Genomic DNA, 23240 nt, shown 5'->3' with positions numbered 1-23240 from the left:
CTTTCTGTAGCGCTGGATTTCTGTACCACTGTACTAGCAGCCCATCCCTCCCATCTATGTGAAGGCAGCTGCCCAGTAGGTCAAAATTAGCTTCAGCCGTGGCAGGAGGGGAACACACGTGGTAAATAAAGTTCAGGCATCAACTAGTGACCGCGGGCAAGCCTTTATATATTTTGTTAAGAAGCAAAACTATGTGCTCACTTTAAATGTGCCTATTTGGGAATGCACACTATACGGATAAATTATTTGGAATCTATCATGAATCGTATAAATGGTGGTGAGGGGGTCTATCAATAGTGTACCTAGAATTCAGTGACGTGACAAAGTGATAATGGAGGGCTTTTTCTCTTTAGAGTACAGTACATAAACATAACATGTGCCACAGTTTTAGTCTGCAGGGAACTCATTAACAAGCTGTACATTCTGGTATGTCAAACATCTGGCTCCCAGGGAACTATAACACCCCAGAGTCTCAATAACAGCTGGAGATACACTGGCTGGCTAAACCAGGGTAAAGAAATGTAAAAATGTTATACAGGGTATTCTGATACGAAGGCATTTGTATATTATGAACAGCACGAGACTGAAGACGAAAGCTTTGCTTTCATGACTTGCACTGAGTCACGTTAGATACAAATTGCACACATGTACTAACATGATACACAAAAGGATTAAATATTGGCTTTACAAAGTATTTTGTAAAATTGCATGTGCCTTAAAAAGGTTTACTTTTTACCACCAAATCATGTCAATGTAAAATGTCTCTAATTTTCTCAAACCCACTTATTTTCTAGGCTTTACATCCATGGTCAGGGTTACACATAAGCATCATTTACAGTCACATAACTATAAGGCATATGCCCATAAATAAGTTCTTTTGAATGTAACTGAAGAGATTTGATCCTCCTTTTACTGTACACCAACGTCAAACACGATGGAACATGCAAAGGACTATTTAACTGGGGGGAAAGAAAAGTTCTAACATGGCAAGGCATTCCCGCAGCTCCAGAACCAGATGGTAATAACATTTATGGAACTTTCTCGGTTGGTAAACTTGATCCTTATGAGCCCACCTCACCAACACGCCAAAGAAGCTGTTCTGAGAAAAGAAAAAGGAAAGTGCGAATTTTTAGCCTAGTTTAAAAGATTCACATTTTCAGACACAATAACAGAGCCCACCTGTGGGAGATTACGATAAAATGCCACAGTTCCTTAGACAAAACATGGCCATAATAGTGATTATGGCTATGCACTACAAAGCAACAAGTCACTTAAAAAAACAAATAATAAAAAAAAAAAATAAGGGGCAATGAAAAGACTTCTTTCAATAGAAACAAGACTGCATGTCAAGAGCGCAATGCCAAGCTGTGTTGTGAATGTTGTTAAATAAATAATCCATAAAATAAGAAAGCAACACAGATTCACTGCTCAAAATAATCCTTTCTTCTTTTTCTTCCTTGATATCAGTGTGGGCAGCATGTGCTGTCCGTGTTTACTCCCATTGATAAAACGCTGACAGAGAGAAGGTACTGTAAGATTCATCGTTAGCCCTACAAACAGCATGCTATAGTTCAAGGGGCATTTTTTTTTCCGCAAGAGACAATAACAGAATTTCAGGTGCCACAGGTCCGCAGTGTGGGGTCTGCTACACCAGCTGGTATCCTGAGCCAGACGTCTGTTCATATTCTATTGTGTACTGCCTCGTCCAGTCCACAGTTATAGGGCGGAAGAGGCCACAACATCTGAATTCAAAGAAGTCTATAATATTTCTGATGCATCCATGGCTGGAAATAAATAATAAAAAAAAAACCATAAGATTATAAAAAGACAACCTTAAAAATGTCTATTAGGATATGTACTATGTTACAAAATTGCCAGGGAAACAAAAAAAAACCAAACAAAACATTGTAGAATGTAGTATATACACATATAGAGAAAAATTTACAAAACCCATGTAAACTTACTAAAAACATTGGCAGTGGCATATTTCAGCAAATTTTAAGTCTATCAGAGATTTTTCTTGGTCTACCTTGTCTCAAATTCAACTGTTACCTTTAATCTCACTAATTTTATTTATTTAATTTATTTTTATTATTTTTTGATTCTGCCAGCTAATTGGGGGGGCTCGGGGTTGTTCATTGTAGGCACAGCACCCAAAAGTCAGAGGGTTTATTAAGTTTTGGAATTGTTGCCTCCTAACTCACATTAAAGTCATTCAAGTCAATGATGTTCTGCAAGCTTGCAAAATAAGACTACTGGATCCACTGGAAGGGTACCCATACTTTTGCACATGCCACAGTTTGCTCTTTTTTATTTGGCCTTCATATGCCGTCATATGTCAAATTTTAAGTTTGCTGGCTGCAGAATTTGTGTACAGAATATAAAGCATACATCAGGCCATACATCACTGGTGCCAAGTAGTAAAAGTGATACAGTTGCCATAGGAACTGAAGTCATTTAAATTATCCTCAGGGGCACTTGTACATTTAAGGAAACAGTGTTAATGCCGTTATATGAACACAATGGTTTCTCAGAGGGTGTTCCATTATACTGTTACGATAAAGAAAGCAGCAGAAGTATTAAACTAGGTAATATTCCCCCATTGTTGTTACAACCTTGGGGACTGTGTACAGTAGCCAGTATACACTTACACAGCTATGACTTCAGAAAACAATTCTATTTGCAACGCTATACGGTAGATAAAAACATGAGCTTACTTGAAAGGGCTTTCAATAGACGTGGTTGTGACTTTAAAGTGCTTATATCTTCTTGCATTCATACGTTCGTTTGTGGTAATGCCCAAGCAAGATATCTGTGGAATAAAACATTTAATAAATATCTAATCATTTAATTGGCATTTTAAATAGACAAAGAAACATATGATATTAAGTTTACCAATGGTACAGGAATTGATGACTTTAAAAGTTATTTGATCATTATGATTTGATCTAAGCTCGAACACTAGCAGAAAACTCTAGAGTAGATGTACATTAGTTACACGATATGAGGGCCTAAGTCTGTTCAGCTTCTCCTTCCTTAGACTACACCATCTAATTAACATACCTGGTACATTTGACACATGAGTAGAACAGCGACCCACATCATATGGAATACGCTGTTAATGAACATCCAAAACATCCAGGGTGAACAAGTGCCAATTTGTGTAATGTATGTCCAAAACCCATCTCTACCGTAAGATGTATCACAGTGTATTCCCCAGTCTGAAAAAAAAGAATGAAATAGGACATGTCATACTTCAGCTGAAAACTACAACTTAGGCAAAACATATTACATAAATATATAAGCACAAGCACACACTTATCCCAGTATGCATATGTATGAACACACTTTACATGTATTGTGGTTTGAGATTTATTCTCTAACCAAAACATTCCTTAAATAAAAGGCATTTACACAGGAACCTGTTATTTCTGACGCTAGCATGAAAAACGGGGGAGGTTTAGGAAGCAAACCTGAGAAGTGCTGCTTGATATGCCTCCTATATTTACAATACATGTCTACCACCAACAATCCGGTGCGTGGGAATTCTTATTGTTCCGAGCACATGCTTCACCCTTCATAGTCTAGAGAGGCCTCAGTCTTTTAGATACTTTTTCCCCATTTCTATCCTAGTTTCACTGTACACTGCAGCAGACACTTTAGACTAGAGTGTGCGACTCCAGGCCAGCTAGCAGGCCTGGCTTATGGGATATCCCAGCTTCAATAGAAACAACTAAAACAAAGCAGTTTCAATCAACTGTTTGCATGCAAGGATATATCAAAATCCTAGTCTGACTACCCTGCTTTAATATTGAAGTGACTAGAGCACATACAAATTTACATACAAAGGATGAAATAAACTTCACTATTTTTTTTTTATTTTTTTTTTTTAATTATCCACCATACAGCTTTTTGATAGCATTTGAGTGTGGGATATATTCATGTTTGCTCTGGCTCAATTTAAAGGGCCAATTATTAAAAGGTCAACTACATTTAACTTCCTGGCAAGCTCTATAGTTAAACAGGTATGTACCTATTAAGAAAATATCATGGTTAAGCCAGCAACTGCTTAGCTGAACAGTTATTTGATGTTTTAATTTGACCATTAGAGATAACTGTAACTCCTGTTTAGAAGTTTAAGCACAAAAGACACTTTCTTGCCACACGTAACGCCACCTATGATCTGGTTTAGGAACCTGGATTATTACTTAAGATCGCCAATTGTACTGAAGTAGGGTACTTACAGGAGATACAGCCATAAATCATCCAGCAAATCATGCATAGCAGGAAAAATAGGTATCCCATGAAATAGCGATGGTTTCCTGCACCTGAACCACAAAATTCCAAATATACAATGTTAGAAGCAGCATAGTGATGATAGGACTAGTACAGGAATGATTAAAAAAAAAAATATCTAAATTTTCATCATGTTGTTAACTCAATATGTCTAAACGAGAGGCCTATGTAGGCTTTACCACTCGAAGGCCAGCATTGTGTTACTAGGAGCAACTATACAAGCAATGGGTTCATCTTTAGCATCTCATCAATTAAAAAAAAATATATCATGGCTACATTGCATGCTAAATTAGGGAATGGTATGTTATTCTGAACACATGTTTCACTTCTATAAAACAAAAATATTTCTGGTTTTATCCTAATTGACTTACCAACACAGTTGCCAACCCAAGGACAGTGATGGTCAAACTTTGCTATACACCGATTACAAATGCCACAATGCTTGGACCTCACTGGCTTTCTGATCTGTAAATAGAATTCGGCAATAGGTCTCGCTTTTAGGTTATGTGAAAAAAATGTCTTTCTACAGTAGGTGTAAGCCGCTGAGACATATACACTTTATAAAGTGTTTTCTTTTTATTAGTTTTATCCATTATGATTTGTGCATCTAGAATTAGAAAATGATATATCTATACACTAGTGCATTTTAAATTCAGCCTTTTAAAATACAACATCCCGCATTAACCCCTTAATGACAACGGGCAGTCCCTAAACCCATTGAAAACAATGCATTTCGAGCCCGTACATGTACGGGCTGTCATCAAGGGGTTAAATGCATCATTGTCTATGATCCGTTTGAGTGCTTATAGATATTATCTATGTCAGGGTTCAGCAATGGGTACCATGATGGAACAGGCAGCAGAGTAGCTCTCCTGAGCCAACAAAGCTAGGGGTACACAACAACTGTATTAGTGTGTGTATGTATTGGTTTATGTGTGTTAGTATCATTATTTGGCTAGCTTCTAGATATAAACTAAATTTGTCAACCACTGACAAAATTAAATCACATCACAAAAAAATGTGATTAGCCAATCAAAAAAAGTAATGGAAAGGAGCAAACTTAAGGTCTGTTGTGCCTCTAACCTGCATTTTCATCACACTACGCGTGTATGGATGTGGTTTGTCAGATACGGTTTTATGTATGTTCTTGTCAGCCCTTACAACTACCCAAGTTTACCGCAGAGCTGTAGTTTCATCTCCTTCACGACACTATTTATTATGAATGGCCAACAATGGCAAGTTTCTTCAGCAAGAAGGGCTGAGCATGCTAAGTATAATGCATAATTCCGGGGTGAATACATCTCAGATTTTACTTTATTAGATAGACCAACCAAGCTCTCCTTGGAGAAGCTGCCTGGGGTTGACCATTCAAAATCAGTAGTGAAGTCAAGCAGTTGAAACCACAACTTATGTGAAAAGGCTCCAATATGTGTTGAGACTGGAAAAACCATCTATGAGACCTATGCTGGGTTTTATAAAGCAAAATAATGTGCAATTAAACACCAGATACTTACCAAACAGGTACTGCAGAATATACTCAGATCCAGACTGCCTGTTTCCGCAAGTTCTACTATTGTCTAGTAATGATAAAGTAAAGGAGGTTATTTTTAATTATAAATAAAACTAAAAACTTCCACTGGGACAGTTATAGAAACAAAAATAAAGTGCATGCATAAGTGCCAGCTTTTTGAGTTTTTGTTAATCGATTATACACTAGTAGACTAGAGATAAGTAGCAGTAATTGCCTTAATGAGTTTAATGCTCTAATACTGTAGAGGTGCTGAAGTCTAATCCACGTTTAGCTAAAAGTTTGTATCCATCATTATGTGAAGAAAAAGACAACCCAATTGATTTTGAAGACGACTGCGGGGGAAAAAATAAAATTCCAGGACGACAATTAGAGGCTGCTGACTTTTCTGGCTACCTACACTGTATAAAGGGCATGATTCAGACTTTGTTCTTTTCCGCAGTAAATGCATAAAAAATACAAAGGGATTATAGCTCAGAATACTGTTTTGATCAGGAATAAGGCAAATATCTTTTACTACGGTGAAAATCGATGAACTACCTTTTTCTTTTGTTCTTCTGTGGCTTTAATGATACCAGGGTCTGATTTCCAGGACTTTCCAAAGTTGTAAAACAAGGCAACACTGTTTGCCAGGAATGGAAGATGGATGAACAGGAAGTTCAGATGTGCATGGCGTTAAGGAACCAGAGCAAGAAGTGGGAGGCACACAAGCGATAAGTTCAAACATAAAAACCTTCTCCAGTAAAAAAATGTCATTTAAACAAAAAAGGGGCTAACAAAAACACAACTCCAACAGTTGATGGATCTATTTCTAAAACTTACTGTCAAGTAGCGTGCTTCCTATATGTCATGTCACACAACATTTCAGATTAATAATAGCTCTATACACATAAACATACTCTATTATTTTTATAGAACCAACAGATTAATCACCATGCATACACACACATATATACATATATATATTACATACACACACACACACACAGCACCCTCTTCAGCCAATGTTACATTTTGAATGCATGCACCATAAGAGGCACTGCATACAAAACTATAAAGGTCTACTTATTAAAGGCTCAAGAGAAATTAGTTTTTCCCTTTTTTTTTTGAGACTTACTATTTGAAATTTTAAGGTCTGAGCAAGCATGCTCAAATCACTATAGAAAACCTCTCCACCAAATGAGACCTTGTAGGGACATTATAGCTTTAATATTTTGTCTTTAACCAACACGGTATTAATTGGTGCATTTGAGGGATATTTTTAGCCTCCATTAATACACAGGTACGGATTTCTAATATGTGCCCACATGTCATCTTTCATTTGTTGGTATAAAAACAGAAGCATGTTGTGCATCACATACACGCAGATGGGATGTTGTGTGGCTGTTGATGTCAGGAGCAGCATTAGAAGCACATGGATGAGCACAGGGCTTGTTCCATGAATCAGAGAAGAATTTTACTGCAACCGCAATTACCACTTGAAATGATTTATAGACCTTCTACAAAGATAGGATATATTTACATTAAAGGAAAACTGACATCTCACCAGCTTACATAAGCATTGTGGTTTGGCACTTCCAATACATAGCCAAATTCATACGATTATGTAAATTATTTTTGCTTAACCCTTCTGCTAAAAAGTTGTTTTTTATTTTTGCTTATCATTACCTAAAATGATGTACTTTGTACAGAATATAAACTTAGGCGAGGAACTACTTTTTCTTGGAATATCATGGGTATCTTAAGTTCTCCCAAGATGCTTAGATGACACATGGAATTTTATATTTTTCAGAACATTATCTTAGCGAATGCAAAATGGCAGTCAGTGAACTCCCACATGCTCATTGGCATTGGGTTTACAACCTCATTTGTGAAGCATTCTAATGACTAAATATGGGCACGTCAGACACCGTGAGGTCATACTGTAATGAGGTCATCCTTGTGCAAAACATAATCCAATCATCTGTCTCGCATTCCAGAGCTAATTAGTCATACAAGACATTTTTTCCCCTTGACCCCAGTTAAGTTTTAAAATGTAGTATCTAATAAAATAAAGCATGATAAAACCTAACTACTGAGATTATAACATTGAATTGGGGATTTAAGTATTAATAGCACATAAAGAATTTTTCTTAGTAGTTATATACATACACTTACATTTTCTTTCCTGAATAATAATGTACTATATATTTTAGCAATGCAGATGTTTTTTTTTTTTTTGATGGAGTGACCCTATATTGCTAAGTTGTAAACAGACATTTCTAGTCATGATGACCGTTTTTGATCATGCGCATCAGGTTTTCAACCTGCAGATAAATGATTCATTTCAGTTGTAGCTCAAGAACATGACCACATCAGCCATATAAGGAATACTAGGATGTGTAAAGTACGAGTCTAGACAGACACCATGATCTCATTACCTGTAGATCTGCGCTGTAACACAGCTTGACAACATATTAAACGTAACATGAACAAAGAGATATTTGTGCTAGAACCCACACAATGCTATAGGAAAATTGCTTGGATATTGTATCCAAATGTGAGAGATTAGTAACTTGTGGTTTAAAAACCGCTAAATTTAATTTAGAAATGCAAATATAAAATCTATATAGATCAATTCATTTATTCCTAAATGAGAAGTTCATTAACGAATACTTGTTATTTTAGGCTCTTGTTAGACTGTAATAAATAGTAATCAACTGTAAGTACATTCTCATAAAGGACACTGCACCTAAATAATGCAGTTTAGCACGACGACAAAAGCTTTTTTTAAAAAAAAGAAAAGTAATGAAAGTACTACTGAACGCTGCATATGCTGTGATGTCACAAGTTCATTTGACATCAGTCCCAATGCTTGTGGTCTATATACATCAACAGAAACTCAGATGTGACCTATATAATCATATGACTGTTTTTCGAGTATAGCATAAAAAAATAGCAATTTTGAAACTGAATCTGTAGTAAAGGATATCATTCCAAAACCAAAAAAACCAGGTGACATACATCCAGAATTTGGTGGCCAAGTAGATGCCAAGTGGGAGGGCACTATGCATTGAGTGATCAAAGAAGGACCTGAAAAACAAGCATAAAAAAATAATATGAAATCAAGGCTGGATTACACAGGTCTACATTCTTTAAATCCAAGACAAACAAAATGAGAAAATTAAGACGTTTTAATGCTATTTAGATACAAATTGCAGAGCTCTTCAAATAATTTGCCTAAAAAAATTGGAGGTTCCAGAATGATTCACTCAGTAAAAACAAATGATGCTAAGCAGAGCCCAAACATTAACCCTTCAGTCTCTGGGGTTTTCAGAATCTAAGGACCAGATTTTGTTTGTGTGTCGCATTTTTATCATGTTTGTTAAACCATTATTCTCCTTTCTACTGCTGCAGAGTAAATGGAACTATTGGCTAGATCAGGAAAATCGCTAAGATACTGGTGTTCTCAGGTATGGCTATAAAGAGAGTTCTCAGGTATGGCTATAAAGCCAAAGTAGCCGGTATTGATGTGGAGTACCATATCTCTCCAATGTCAATACGTATTTATATTTTTAATATTTAGCCTCCTCTGTGAGGGGACAGACAGCATTGGTACCAATGGAAAACAAGTAGGTAAAAATACTCAAAAACAAAACATTTACTTTTATAAGAAGCTATAGCTCATTCCTTGATTTGTAGCCTGGGGTGCAGAAAAAAATCCTGACAAACACTAATGATCGGAGAACTTTCAAAAAGCAAAGTATGGCCAAACACAAGATTTTGTACAAGCTGTAGTGTTTGAGGGGACATAAACCTATAAGGATGAAACACACTGTTCATTTTCACCTAAGACTTGGTATGTGCTGTCACTATTTGTCTTCTCTTTAAAGAGGAACTGTCACATTTGATCCATCACTGAGAATATACACTGCTTTCATTTTTATGCACACGTTTCCCAGCTCTGACAATCACCAAAGGTATAGCTCGGGCAGTTAGTGAAAACGTTCCTTAACCATCATCATCATGCGTTTGGTTAGCAGACTGCGTATGGGCCTCTTAAGTCAGAAATTGTAAAGAAAAAACAGCAGTTGAAGGCATGTGTCGCAGGAACAAGACAGCCGCTACCATACATAGAACATTTTATATTTTAAATGATATATAGTTATATTTTAAATTATATTCTAATACTAGAGGAAATGAAGACAAAATGGGAGAGTTTTGAGTCCGTTAGCACAGAAGAATGCAGTCTTCCCAAATAAAATAAAAAATAAAGCTCTTACCCAACACAAACTGTAGCCCTGCAGCAGTAGCTGCAATTCTCCTCTATAGTCCGACATTCTTTGCCACTGATTAGCTGCTTGAAGAAGTCAATCAGTGGCAGGAACATCCCATATAAATCAATGGAAACCGTTTACACACATATGATTGGGGGTACCAACCCCCAGCCTTTCAATTTAGCGCTGGAGAGGACTGGAGGTGAGTATATTACGTGCACAGAGATGTATTCGGACAAACACATCTCATCTACAGCATTTAGCCAGGTGTGAAAGGAGCAAATGCATTTGTAAAGGAGACATGAACATTTAACGGGCCCACACAGCTATCATATGCATTACACACAAGCAACAATTTAGTAATGATCTAGAAGGAGACATCTCTCCTTTTACAGTTCAGTTTGCATTGAATTTATTTGCTTTTCAGTCTTTACTCATTTTGGGCAGTTAACCTAAAATTTACACATCTACTAACCTGATGGATTATGTAACAGGCCTTTCTAAATACTAAATGTAAACAGCCAACACTCACAACAAGATGAACACGAGTATAGGTTATTGAAATACCAGCAAAAATCCTTTGCTTTATATCAAACTCTACTTACTTTGACAGAAATTGTACCATCGCCCAAACACCACCATACATTAGGCCTTTGATTAACCAGGAGTCAATGTCAAGGTCAGCAATAAAACCAATCAGCCAAATCACCAGGAATGGTGTTCCAAGCATCACCTTCTGACGGAACTCCTGTAAAATATATGTGCGTTAGATCCCATTTTATTAGTAATAAGAGTGGCTCTGTCATAAAAGAGGTGCAATCTTTACAAGTAGTTTTGGGTTTATGTATATAATGATTACTGTCTAAATATCGTAGCTGTGACTCAGCTAAATCAAAAGATATATATATATAATAAAAACTTCCAACTTTCTATCAAATCAGGACATGTGGTGTAAGGTGGCAAGGGGTGCTTAGTCCCCAAATATTAGGCTATAAAATGTCATTACTTTTTTAAAAAAATAGAAATATTTAGTGCTGGTGGATAGCATACCTTATCAGCTTTTAGCTTTTTGAAGAATGATGGACTGTCGTAACCTTTGGCTTGTCTTGCTTCTTGTAAATGGTTGATCATCCAAACATTCTTCCTTTGTTTAGCCAAATCAAGAGGGGATTCTCCCTGTAAGGCACAAGAAAATGAATGTTATATTTAAATAGGTAAATACAGATTCAGCAGTTTGTATACAGTAGGTGTGAATATTTTTCCAAGTCCAACAACAAGAAGCAAATTTCATGTTTAATATATAGTGGATATGTAACAGCAAAATTGTAAACAATGAGCCCCATTTTGGACACATCTTTAAGCACAGAATATAGGGATGGAAATGCATGAGCCTAAACTTTCAACCTCCTTGCTTCTCAGTCCTTTGGCCAAGATCAAGTGTAGTTTTCCCTTTTTGCACTGTTGAGCTTTGATCAATTTTATCACATTTGCTTCGTTGTACACTGGAAATAACACAGTGGGCCCTAGGGCTATTAGCCCGAAGATGAAGACTTTTTGGTGGGATTGGTGGGTTCATACCTTTGGCCAGCACAATTGCCCAGTGGTTTGTGGCCTGTTCCTTGGAGGAAAGCCAGTAAAATTCTGTGGTCCAATGTAGTCCCCAGAGAGAATCCAAACATCTCAATGGCTTCCTGGTCAGGGGAAGGAAGTGTTTTGCACTCCCAGAGGGAGTTTGGAGTTACCAAAGGGAGCCGAGGACCCTTTTGGCCAGAGTTGAACAGAAAGGGGATTGGAGCTTAGTCAACTGTGGCTTGTCATCGCACTTCGCCATGTCTTTTTGCCGTCTTTGAAAACTGAAGCACAGCACCTCAATTAAAAAAATAGCCTCTTAATGTCAGAAGTTTCATCTGAATCTGGGAAGAAGTCTGCACTGCACTTGGTATAATTAAGTTCCAATACAGATCCTTGAAGCTCTCCAGATTCAACATTAGCCAAGGCAGGTGGTGAGCTGCTTATAAACTCTCCTAGTCACAGCTTTATTGTTTGCTATTTTATCTTATGTCTTCTTGAATACAAACGAAAGCAACATTTCCATTCGCAACTCTCCACTTTTCACCATCAGAAAGCTTTAGAGGCAGGTAAGAGCACTTTTACAACAAAAGACCAAAAAGCAGAAAAAAAAAGTAATAGTGTGCACCATAAATTCACAGTTCCTCAACCCTCTTTACCATGGACTGTCGTTAAAACTCTTACCTTTATATTTTGGGCATCAACATTAGCCCCTGCATCTAGCAGCAAGCTGATGACGGTAGTGTTTCCTGCTAGCACAGCCCAGTGCAGCGCCGTGTTCTTGTGGTACTTATCCCCAAGATTAACAGACACATTAAAGGTGAGGAGCAACCTAGTGGGATCCACACTGAAAAATAAAAATCATGAATACACAATACATTTCTAAAGAAACCCATATAAGAAGATTATTATTAGTAATTATCACCGAGCTCCAACCTAGCAAGGTTTGTTATATCCTGTTAATCCATTCTGCAGCGCTGCAGTATACGATGCCGCTAGATGAATCAATAAATAATAATCCAGAGGGATTGTAGGATTACATTTATAAGAGAGCTAGCAGGAAAAAAATGAAGGAAATGTATACTGCTTTCTAGCCTCAGACAAAGCAAGCGAATGGTGGAGATTTATGGAAAATATGACCCAATGACAGATTTAACCAGCTCAAAGTTAACACAACCATGTAATAAAAAAAATTCAAGATGTATATTATTAGCGTAGAACTCCACAAAACTGATTTTTTCATAAAATAAAACATTCTGTGTTAGATAATCATTTATATAAGATAATTTGGATGAAGACAAGCATTTTACCTGTGTGTTCTGTAAGCAGCCCACATCAAAGGAGTCATTCCATTTTGATCCATCATATCTACATCCTGTAATACAAATACCAAACTAGTACTCACACATCATAGGTTGGAAGCACATAGAAAATCAAATGCAAATACTCTTAATAGATAATTGATCCTAATCACCGTCATACAATCTACTCTGTTTGTAGGTGTACGGACTATGTATCCCCCTATGCAGCCTTTATTATCATGAGATGTGTTTATTAACAATGGAAGCGTGGCAAAATGGCTGCGCCAACATACAGCCACCTTTCATTTTCCTTCTAACTTTACATATGGCCACATGGGGAAACTAGAAAAAAAAGTAAGGTTTGTGGCAGCTGTCTCTCTAATAGAGGATTCTTTTGTGCTCTGCTTGTGGACATTCTGTACAGCGCTTTTCGTCAATCCCAGCGGGTGCTGGCCGTGCAAAGCTGGACAAAAGCCCACAATCCTCTAACTATTGTCACTGAAATAGATTTAAACGCACCCGTCCCCAGAATTGTATCAAAAGAATCAAAATAATAGTTATAGAAGGAAAGTTATGCACACCAATAAGTACATGTTTTAATGCCTTTGACTGTAGATTTTCCTGGATTGTAAGGTCTAGTTTGGGTTTAAATCAGTGTTATGGCACACGTTTTATTGGGATTCTTCGCTTCTCCATTGGCGTGGATTTTAAAAGGACCATTTTCAATCATACACTTATTCTGCTAATGCATACAATAAAAGGAATTCACTTGTCTCCCGTTAATACGTTGCTCCACATTTATTTTGGAGCCAAATTTGTGAGTTTATTTAATCTTTTTTTCTTTCTGTATTTATACAGATTCCCACTATGTTTTCTTTGATAAATATTTTTATCAGTATTGTGACTATAATATTGTAAATTTATTATTTATCACTGGGTGTTTTCGGTGTATGTTGTGTCTATAGCAGTAATACATTGGCGTGTGGGGTCATTTGGCGGTTTATCCTTTTATAATACTAGTTTGCTAAAGTCTCTGAAAAGGGACTAATACAACGATGGAGAGAAGGAGAGCGAGCTATTTTTATTTTAAGTAGCATGGGGAGTGACTAATCAATGCAACACTGCCACCTACTGGTAGAAAATACACTACGGGCACTTCATTGGAGGCAGCATGATTAAGCCTTTGGCCCCAGTACAGTTTTACTCTACTGATAAACTTCCACTTTGTAGGTCCTGGCTGTTGCCTGCAAACAATAAGCAACCTAGACGTTCCGGATCGATGTGGAACCATTTCTTGCATCACAACAGTAAAAGAAAACCTATTTATACAACATTCATTACAAAGTCAAAATGCAATGTAAACATCAAAAACATCCTACCCCAAACTTTTAAGGTAGCCCTTTATAGAATGTCCCCACATATTGTTTTAATATTTAAAAAGTTATTGGGTATTGTTTTGTAACAGATTATCCATACCTGTCCTTTTGCTATGAGATATGCAACAATAGACGTGTGCCCAAACTGAGCAGCCAGGTGAATACAACTGCAGCCTTCTCCATCAATAAGCGACGGGTCCGCACCGTATTTCATGAGCTGGACAACCATGGACAGATGCCCCTGTCTAAACACAACACGTGCATTCACACAAAAGGTTAATTCTTTACTGAAACTGAACATTGCATCGAAAAACAAGAACAGTAAGTGAAAAGAAGCCTATTTATTAAACTTGGGGACTTTTCCCCCTTTGCAGCAATATGTAAGCCCAAAAGAAAGTGATGCACCATGGGGAAACTTGTTTGTTTACAGGAATTGATATTACAAAACTATTGTTAACCGTTTGATACACATAACAGTAGAATTTAGGTGTCAATTGGATCATATCTACAAAGAGCAATACTGGGGCTAAGCCAAAAAATGTGGAGCAATCACTGTAGAAAGTGCTACATTACATTTCATTTTATAGGGCCAGAAATCCTATTATAATAGGGCAATTTAAAAATCAGCATGTTAAGACATAGTTCTAGTTGATGTATTTAGCTTTCAGCATAAAGTTGCTCTTTATAAATAGGGGTCATAAGGATCTCCTATGGTTATAGGATCACTTTAAAATATTTTATAGGGTCTATAGTTTTATACATTTAAATGCCGAGAGAAGTCTATACTTAGTCTATTCTAGTATAAGTGGAGCGGCCACTGGAGGGCAAATGGTTAGATCAAAAAGTGAAAGGGCTGGCCCTGCATAATGCATTTTGTATAAAAACTTTCAGTACTAGAAAAACAATCATTTAAGCAACAATGATCTTACCTTGTTGCCCAGTGGAGAGGCGTAGAATTTAAATCTCCCCCAAGTTGATCAACAATAGCACCTTTTGATATGTAGAACCTTTAGAAGAAAACACAATTAATAATGTTTGCAGGTTGACAGTATCAAAAATGTTTTGGAAAGCCAAAAAGCATTTCTAGGTTAGGATGAAAGAGATTGTACTGCTTTGGACTCAAGCCCAGCCCGAGAGCAAAAGCTTACATCCAGGACAGTTTATCCCCAGATTTAGATGAGGTTACCTTGACTAGTACCCCATGGAGTGTGAATCTGGCTCTTCACCCGAGTCAAAATGCACCATTAAGAACACTAACAAGCACTGAAACTAATGGAGGCTTCAATGACTGAGTTCTCATTATATAAACATTCAAACCCAATATTTGCCCTATAACTATTTTTACACCAAAATGGCACAGGTTCTAATACACCAGTCATTTCATTGTTTGGTCTTAATAACTTAAAAGCTCTGCAATACAATAGCTGCTTGAAAGAAAAAGCACTCAAGTAACTCAACCCATCTAGTGGGTTATATATGAGATCAAAGCGAGTCTCGTCATACTTCAAGCACTGATGCAGGAGTTATCGGGAGGTTGAAGTGGATTCAAAATATTTTGTTCTATTAAAAAAAAAAAAAAAAGACGTATACAGTTTGTAAGATATCTTAGTAAGCTCTGTATCTGGTCTGCAGAACTCCTGTCTTCTAAGGGTGTTCAATTGATACTAGATTTGTCCTTTGAGATAGAATACAGTCCTATTGATTAAATAGCTTATTTATTTGAAATTGCATGCCCACATTAATCATCAGTGCACTTTATGTACCAGCCGTTTCAATACCAAATTGCTTATACTACCTGGGAAAAAAATAACCCTGATTAGATCTATTTTATTCATAGAAAAGTCTGAAGTATTTTTAGGACATGATCACAACATTGCAGCTGGGCTGTGAATTCACAGGAAAAAAAACCCTGCGTAGAGTAATACCTACTTCACCAGATCTATTCTATTGTTGATGGCAGCCCAGTGAAGCAGAGTCACATTTTCTTTGTCAGGCTGTCGCACATCATAGCCTGCTTCAACCAGCTCTCTGCAGCGCTCGTAAATCCCATACCTACAAGGAAACAAAATAAGCTGCTTAAGAATTTTTTATTTTTTAATAAGAAAGCTTATTCCGGATCATTCTTTTACTATGTAGTTCCGACTGGCCCTCTATTTTAATTGTACTGTTATACCCAGTACAAATTTCTCTTACGAAGAATTGTCTTAGATGGCCCACTCAGCTTTGGCCGGCACAAACTCAGCTTTTGAGCTTCAGTGTTAGGTCTCCAGACTTCATAACGCCTGCCTGATGAGCCTGACCATTTTAACACATTGATATAATATATGTAAAAGCAGGAACTTAAATTGCATTAAAAAAAGTACACCAAATTTAATTTGCACGCTACAAACATTGTTTCAGTGTTAATGGTGCTGCTGGAGAGTGTTGAGTCTGATGCTATGTGGTCAGCAAGGCCTTGACAACAAGAGAAGAAATCAAGGTATCTGATAGTGAGCAGGCCCTGCAGTTATAACCGTGTAAGAGGCAGCAACCGGTTTCTATACATAGAAAAACAAGCCACAAGCAATTTAATAAACTAACAAATTTAATAACCTTAGATCCAGAGGGCCAGAGATGCACATAAGCAAAATACACAATTGTATTGTACAGTTGCATTAAAAGCAACATACACCATCTATCGCATGTTAAATACACGTTGCTGCATGCGATCCCGCTTGTAACCTACCATGACCTACAAGTCTATCCTGCTTATCTCCCCCAACAAGACAGCTTTTAATGGACAGGGAATGCTTTGTGAGTAGATTCATGATCTTACAATACATATTTTCTACTGACATTTTTAGTCTTAAAAGCATGTTCTCGATGACCATACTTACTGCGTGGCTTTGACAATATCCCATGTGCTATAATCTTCCATGTGGCTTTTCCGCCCGAGAGATTCACTACTGTAACCATGGTTATAATGGCTCTGAGTCTTGATTTCCTGCAAACGCAAGCATTAGCCGTTATTACAACTGCGTTAGTTAGAGGTGTATTTTCATCTTCACTGACATATACTATACAATGTGTACAGGATGCCTGTCCCTACATAAAACTTACTTCTTCGTAACTGGGGAAACGTTCCATGCAAAACAATTAAAGCACATCTCACTACAACCAGAAAGCGCTGTTATTACTTTCATTATCTCAAATGGATCTATGGTAATAACATTTTATCCATAAGCTTCCCAGTGGGTTGGTTGGCACGATGTTTAGGTGAAAACGTACCCCTATAAAGCACCACCATGTCATTTTCCAATGGCAGATACACTATAGAAAATGCTCTGCATGTGACACATATATACCAAGAACCCCTGAAAGTGGGAACAATCTGCTAATGTAGGAAAGCTTCTGTTATAACACACTGCTGCATTCTTGTGTTGGGGAATGATTTCCATTGAATTGAATTATTTTAACACTTTACCCATATGCCTCCTTAATTAAAAAGGTAATGGCATTGAAGGACTAAAGCCAAGGTGAATGCCTGTTTGAGGGCACCAGCTACAAGACAAAGCATGGCATGGTCCCGCCGGATATGCACACCACAAGGAATGTGGCCATTCAGAAGGCATGGATCATAGTCTTAAGAAAAATAAAACAGCCTCACATCTGTCATTATACCTGAAGTCAGGCCTCAGGCTTCTGTTCCCGTGCTTTTGGGGATTGTTACTTATCAACTTAGCTGTAAAATCAATTAGTTTCCTGGCAATTGCCAGAAGGTCACTCATTCTAGGAACCGTGAAATTCAAACAGCATATTCTAATCAGCCCCTCAAACCAGGGCTTCAGAAATTCTAAGAGCATAATAATATAACAGCACACTCTACAATATATATATATATATATATATATATACATACACACACACACAAATACACTGTATATGCATACATTAACATGCACACTTGTGCCCAGGACTGCTGCCATCACAGGTTTTGAGAATAAAATAACAGCACACAGGTCACTTTAAAGGTGGTGATCTGCTGCACCATGTATCGAGTATGTTATGTTGCCCCTTTTACGGCTGCAGAATATATTTGATGCAGATTATTAATTTTACTTTGTTTATTTTTTGTCTGATTAGCTTGCTTTATTTATTTATTTCTATAGATAGATACTCTAGTGTTTAGAGCATACATTCCCCAAGGCGCTAGAATGATTAGTAAGGGTTGGGGAGATGTCCTATATGTAGGAGATTGCAACATAGTCAGATACAAATGTATCTTTACATACTGAAGTTATTCCAGTGAGTAATTCCACTTGAGGCCTTTAGTTTAGCAAAAATAAAAGCTGTATTTTTACTTATGGATTCTTTTCAAGTTTGGTTACATTAATTGGGGTTTAATTCCCAGGTGGAACATGACCCTTACGTGCATATTCCATTAATACGATTTTGATTGACGATGCGCATACATTTGCCAGATGGGCCAAATCAATGTCCTAGAGCATGTTGGCATGAGCGCTCCAATAGAATAAAAATATACACTTTACTTGTAAACAATTAAAAACATGTAGAGAAACTCACACGTTACATGTAAATGCTTTATATTTACATATAAAAGACAAAAAGCAATCCACAATGACTTTTACCCTTGACAGAGCAAGAGACTACAAGAAGATGACGAAAAGCTGGACCATAAAAAAAAAACCAGCAATGTTTAAGCAGGTATCACACACACACACACACACACACACACACACACACACACACACACACACACACACACACACACACACACACACACACACACACACACACACACACACACACACACACACACACACACACACACACACACACACACACCGTAAACAGCAGGACAGGACCTTGCATGGTCTAAAACTTTTATACTTACTATTAAGCTGAGCTCAGCTAATACAAATTATCTTAGGCAACATTGTGCAACTAAACATAAAACATTTTTTGTTTACTCTTCATAATAAAGATTTTGCTTTATATAATGTACAAAAAAAGTCCTGCACACATTGAGGGGGAAAAAAAAGACTAAATATGGTGATAGGGACTGTGATTTTATTTCTCTGACATTATGAAGGGCCAACCACAGTGAGCTTCAATTCCAAGAATAGCTTGGACAGCCCTGTATAAAGCATATTTACAGGAAAACTGCTTTCATTAAAGTTTTTAGGTTTTACAAACAATCTCACATGACTCATGAGGCAACACAATGAAGCGTAGTGGTCTGTAAGGCAAGAACCTGCACAAATAAACCTATAACTCATACTGAAGCCAGTGACAATAGATTGAGCTATATACAGTATATATTGCAGGGTCATCCTACACCTTATTGCAGAGGCCCTATTTAACGTATAATCCATTCAAGGGGTTAAAGGACAACTCCCCTGCTTTAATGCATAAACTCAATACTAAAAGTTCCAGGTTGGCTCTGGTGCTTTAGTTAAGAATTTAACTATTAACTTTGGAGTCTGTTCAATGAAGACAAAGTTTAAAGGGGAGAGGATAGAGAGAGAGAGGGGTTTGACAGGAGGACATTTAAATATAAGAATGCAACAAAGGATATTACAAACATTTCTGTCGGACGAAGGACGAATATTTTAACTACCTGATATCCCTGTGCGTTATCAAGGGCAAACCCCGGTGAGCTTATGCTGCAGGAAGGGCTGAGCCGACTAAGTCAGCCATTCCTGCAGGATTTACTCACTGGGGTTTGTCCTTGATAAGTATAGCGATATGAGGGAGCTGATATTTCCAACACTACTCTCTTTACTAAAGAGGTTTTTTACTAGTTTTTTATTTTTGAATGCAATGCGTTCTCGGTTTACGGCACATAAGCCAACTTTATCCAAACTCTGTGTGCTAATCTTACTAATCGCGTCTGCATGCTCTCCCCCTCCATTTTGATGTTATGCTAAGAATTATCTATTACCGAGATTTATAGCGAATGCGTCCCCCCCCCCCCCAAATATTCCATTTTGGAGTAGAGCATGGTAAATGAAACCAAGTAATAGGGTTTACAGATGTAACTATTTTATAAATATATGTTACTGGTTCTATTCATTAAAGCAATAGAACATTTAATCTACCGTGAGCTATATTATGGGGGACACAACTGTAAAAGAGGCTGAATTTCAGAACTTCCCAGGCTTTTTATGCATATGTACTTTCCCTTCCCATCATTCAGAAGGGATTATTATGTTGGTGTCCTTTCAGCCGATGCAGGAAGCTGTCACATACCTCCCCAACTCTACCTACACAGTTGGGTAGAAGTGTAAGAATCAGGATAGGAAATAGTCTAGATTGTGAATTTTGCCCTTTAATTCTGTAAAACAGAGGGGCCATTTGGGGATAAAAAATAGTCCACAGATCCAATGGCTTGAGGTCTGTACAAAATTCAGAAAGCTAAAAGCAACAGAAAAAAATAAGAGAACTTCCTTTTTTAATCCCTAAAGTGCCAATGGCTGGTGATTATATACCCAACTAGGATGAAGTAAGAGGAAACAGATTACAAGAATCAACGTTGACCTAACCACTGACAACTAAACGTAACTGTAAAGACAAAAAGATCTACTGCACTGAAATGAATCATGGTCCAGGCAAGCTATACTTTGCTTGTTCTGGAATATCAATATTGGATAATACTTTTTATTAAGTTAAAAATTATCCTTGGAAATGGTCACCTAACCTACTAGCTTTGAGTCATTTGGTCAAAAGAGCTTAATTCACTAATTACATAGACAGACTGTCGGTAAAGATACAAAACACGTTGAAGAAAAGACAATTTGTTAAAATAGTATAGAGTAGAGCTTTTGGGAATTTTCTCTTGCTTTGTGAACACAATATGGTATTTTAGAGAAACGTAGGGTTTTTCTTTATGGGTACGTTTTTATGCTGATGTAGAATGTAAAAGCTTAATGATTTCCCAGAATACTTTCAAACCCCCCAACCATTAATAAAAATGGATGTTCCAGGTAGCCCAATGTTGGCAATGGGCAATTATGTCATAACACAACTAGGCAATTGGGATCAAACAAGCATATCAATATGTTCGCCTATGGATGCATTAATCGATTATTAAAGATCATAAATCCGCAGCCTGCAATGCAACGCACCTGCTTCGTGATCCATACTTTCCTAAACATGCCAAGTCATACGTTTAAAATATGTTGCCTGAAACCACGTTCTTTGTGAATGAATGGCTTGTAGGCATATCCAGTTCCTCAGAGCTCCACCCTACAGTTTAATGTATTCTTTCCCTGGGCAGACCATCAGATCTTATGAATGGTCACTATTGCTCACACACAATACCACCAGATGCGATTAGGAAAGGTTTTAAATGCTAACCCTATCTATGTATCAGATTTGCCCTTTGCTCTGGTTACAATGTTTCCAAGCCAGATCATTTGTATTTATTTATAAAACACATTTCACTTTAGGATGTCTCAGTTGTGTGTTTGTTTATCCACAATGCTTTTTTCCCCATAAACATGTGAAGTGTTGATACACATCTGATGACAAACTCTGTGCAAGTGATAGGTAATCCCCCACAATAGATATCATGGCACCAGAAACACAGCAACCTGCCATGATTACACTGTGATATATAGGGCCCCGCCAGCCTGCTATACACCGGCCCTCGGTAAGAACCGGCAGGGAAGTGCTTGGGCCTTAATGTTTATATTATGCTCAGGGAAAGCCGTATCAGCATCTACCGGGAGCAGTAACAAGGCCAACCCCCCGGAAAGAGGCCTGCTTCCCAGCTGCACGCCACTCACAGGGGGCACAAAGGCCCCGAGACAGCCGCGACCTCCGGGGGAATACCGAGCACCGCATGTCTCCGTGCACTCCACCGGGCCGGCTGTGGGCCGCGGGAAGACCTCCGCATCTCTCCCGAGCATCCTGTGATACAGCCCCCTACCTACACGACACACCGGAGCTGCTGCCGCCAGCCCCTACAACCGGCTCTGAGTCGCTATGTCTCCACGTCCCCTCCTAGAGACCCCAAACCACCCGCTAGAATACCGGGCTCACCTCCGGGTGTATTATCGGGACACAGCCAGCGTCTTTTTCATACTCCTCCATAGTGTCAGCCATCTTGGTGTTAAGTCCCGCGCTGCATGCTGGGTAATGAGAAGCCTAGGGAGGGTGAGGCTGTTGCCCTGGCACATACACAAACATACACACACCAACATACATACATACATACAAACATACAAACAAACATACACTCTGCATGCGCACACACATACACACACGGTCCATCAGGGCACTGTGTATGGGGACACACGCTGTACGAAGACTACTTGCAATGATTGAAGCATCTCTGTGAATGCACATTACATGGGAAGCCATGCTGCAAACGAATCAAAACAATGCACAACATCCAACACTAATGCAAACTTCCCTACTGTCCCATTTTAGGAAGGCTCCTTTCCAAACCTGATGACTCTCTTTTTCTATTATGTCAGAATGTTTGCTGGGTATGAGTTTGTCACAGTGTTCTACTATGCTGAATATTATAGTAATATGGATATAATGTGTTTATAAATTAAATGGTGTCAATAAAGTACATTGTTTCTTCTTCTAAACGCCTTAGTGGGTTACATAAATAATTAGCAACATGCACATGATGTGTTTTGAAGCCCCACCCCTGTGTAACCACACCCCCTAAAAATGGTATCTTGAAATTTTGGGAAGTATATGCATACCTGGGAACTTTCTGGTAGATATGGGTAGGAGGTCCTGCTGACCTCAGTGGGGCTCCCGCTGACATCGCAGGACACGCAACATTGTTGATGGGGAAGGGAGTGGGGTGCGCCGCACTGAACCCAGAGTTTCCCCTTAGGGACCTGGAGGCTACGGCACTTCACCCAGAGGCTCCGGGGCAAACCAGGAGAGC

The 23240-nt window shown here is 38.0% G+C and overlaps 2 protein-coding genes across 3 annotated transcripts in view; one reads left to right on the top strand and one right to left on the bottom strand.

Annotated features, from left to right (window-relative positions):
* Positions 1-892: 892 nt before the first annotated feature.
* Positions 893-22440, bottom strand: ZDHHC17 (zinc finger DHHC-type palmitoyltransferase 17). Its single transcript, XM_053461969.1, has 17 exons — positions 22373-22440; positions 17203-17309; positions 16256-16378; positions 15256-15333; positions 14427-14571; positions 12960-13024; positions 12334-12496; positions 11131-11256; positions 10686-10828; positions 8796-8896; positions 6365-6489; positions 5811-5873; positions 4668-4761; positions 4245-4328; positions 3064-3221; positions 2718-2812; positions 893-1784 (listed from the first exon to the last, which is right to left on the bottom strand). Exons 1-17 carry the CDS (start codon positions 22433-22435, stop codon positions 1646-1648), a joined length of 1872 nt encoding a protein of 623 aa, XP_053317944.1. The 5' UTR covers positions 22436-22440; the 3' UTR covers positions 893-1645.
* Positions 4681-23240, top strand: part of NAP1L1 (nucleosome assembly protein 1 like 1) — a 151285-nt gene continuing 132725 nt past the window's right edge. The window contains exon 1 of one of the 2 annotated variants that reach the window (XM_053461980.1): positions 4681-4685. The gene's annotated coding sequence lies outside the window, so the exon portion shown is untranslated. Of the gene's footprint in view, positions 4686-22072; positions 22078-23240 lie in introns of those variants that run through there. The other variant, XM_053461982.1, reaches the window with a different exon arrangement.

This window comes from Spea bombifrons, chromosome 4, assembly GCF_027358695.1.
Source record: "Spea bombifrons isolate aSpeBom1 chromosome 4, aSpeBom1.2.pri, whole genome shotgun sequence".
Lineage (NCBI taxonomy): Eukaryota > Metazoa > Chordata > Amphibia > Anura > Pelobatidae > Spea > Spea bombifrons.
Note: the sequence above shows the minus strand (reverse complement) of the source record. Positions and strands in the feature narration are given on the sequence as shown.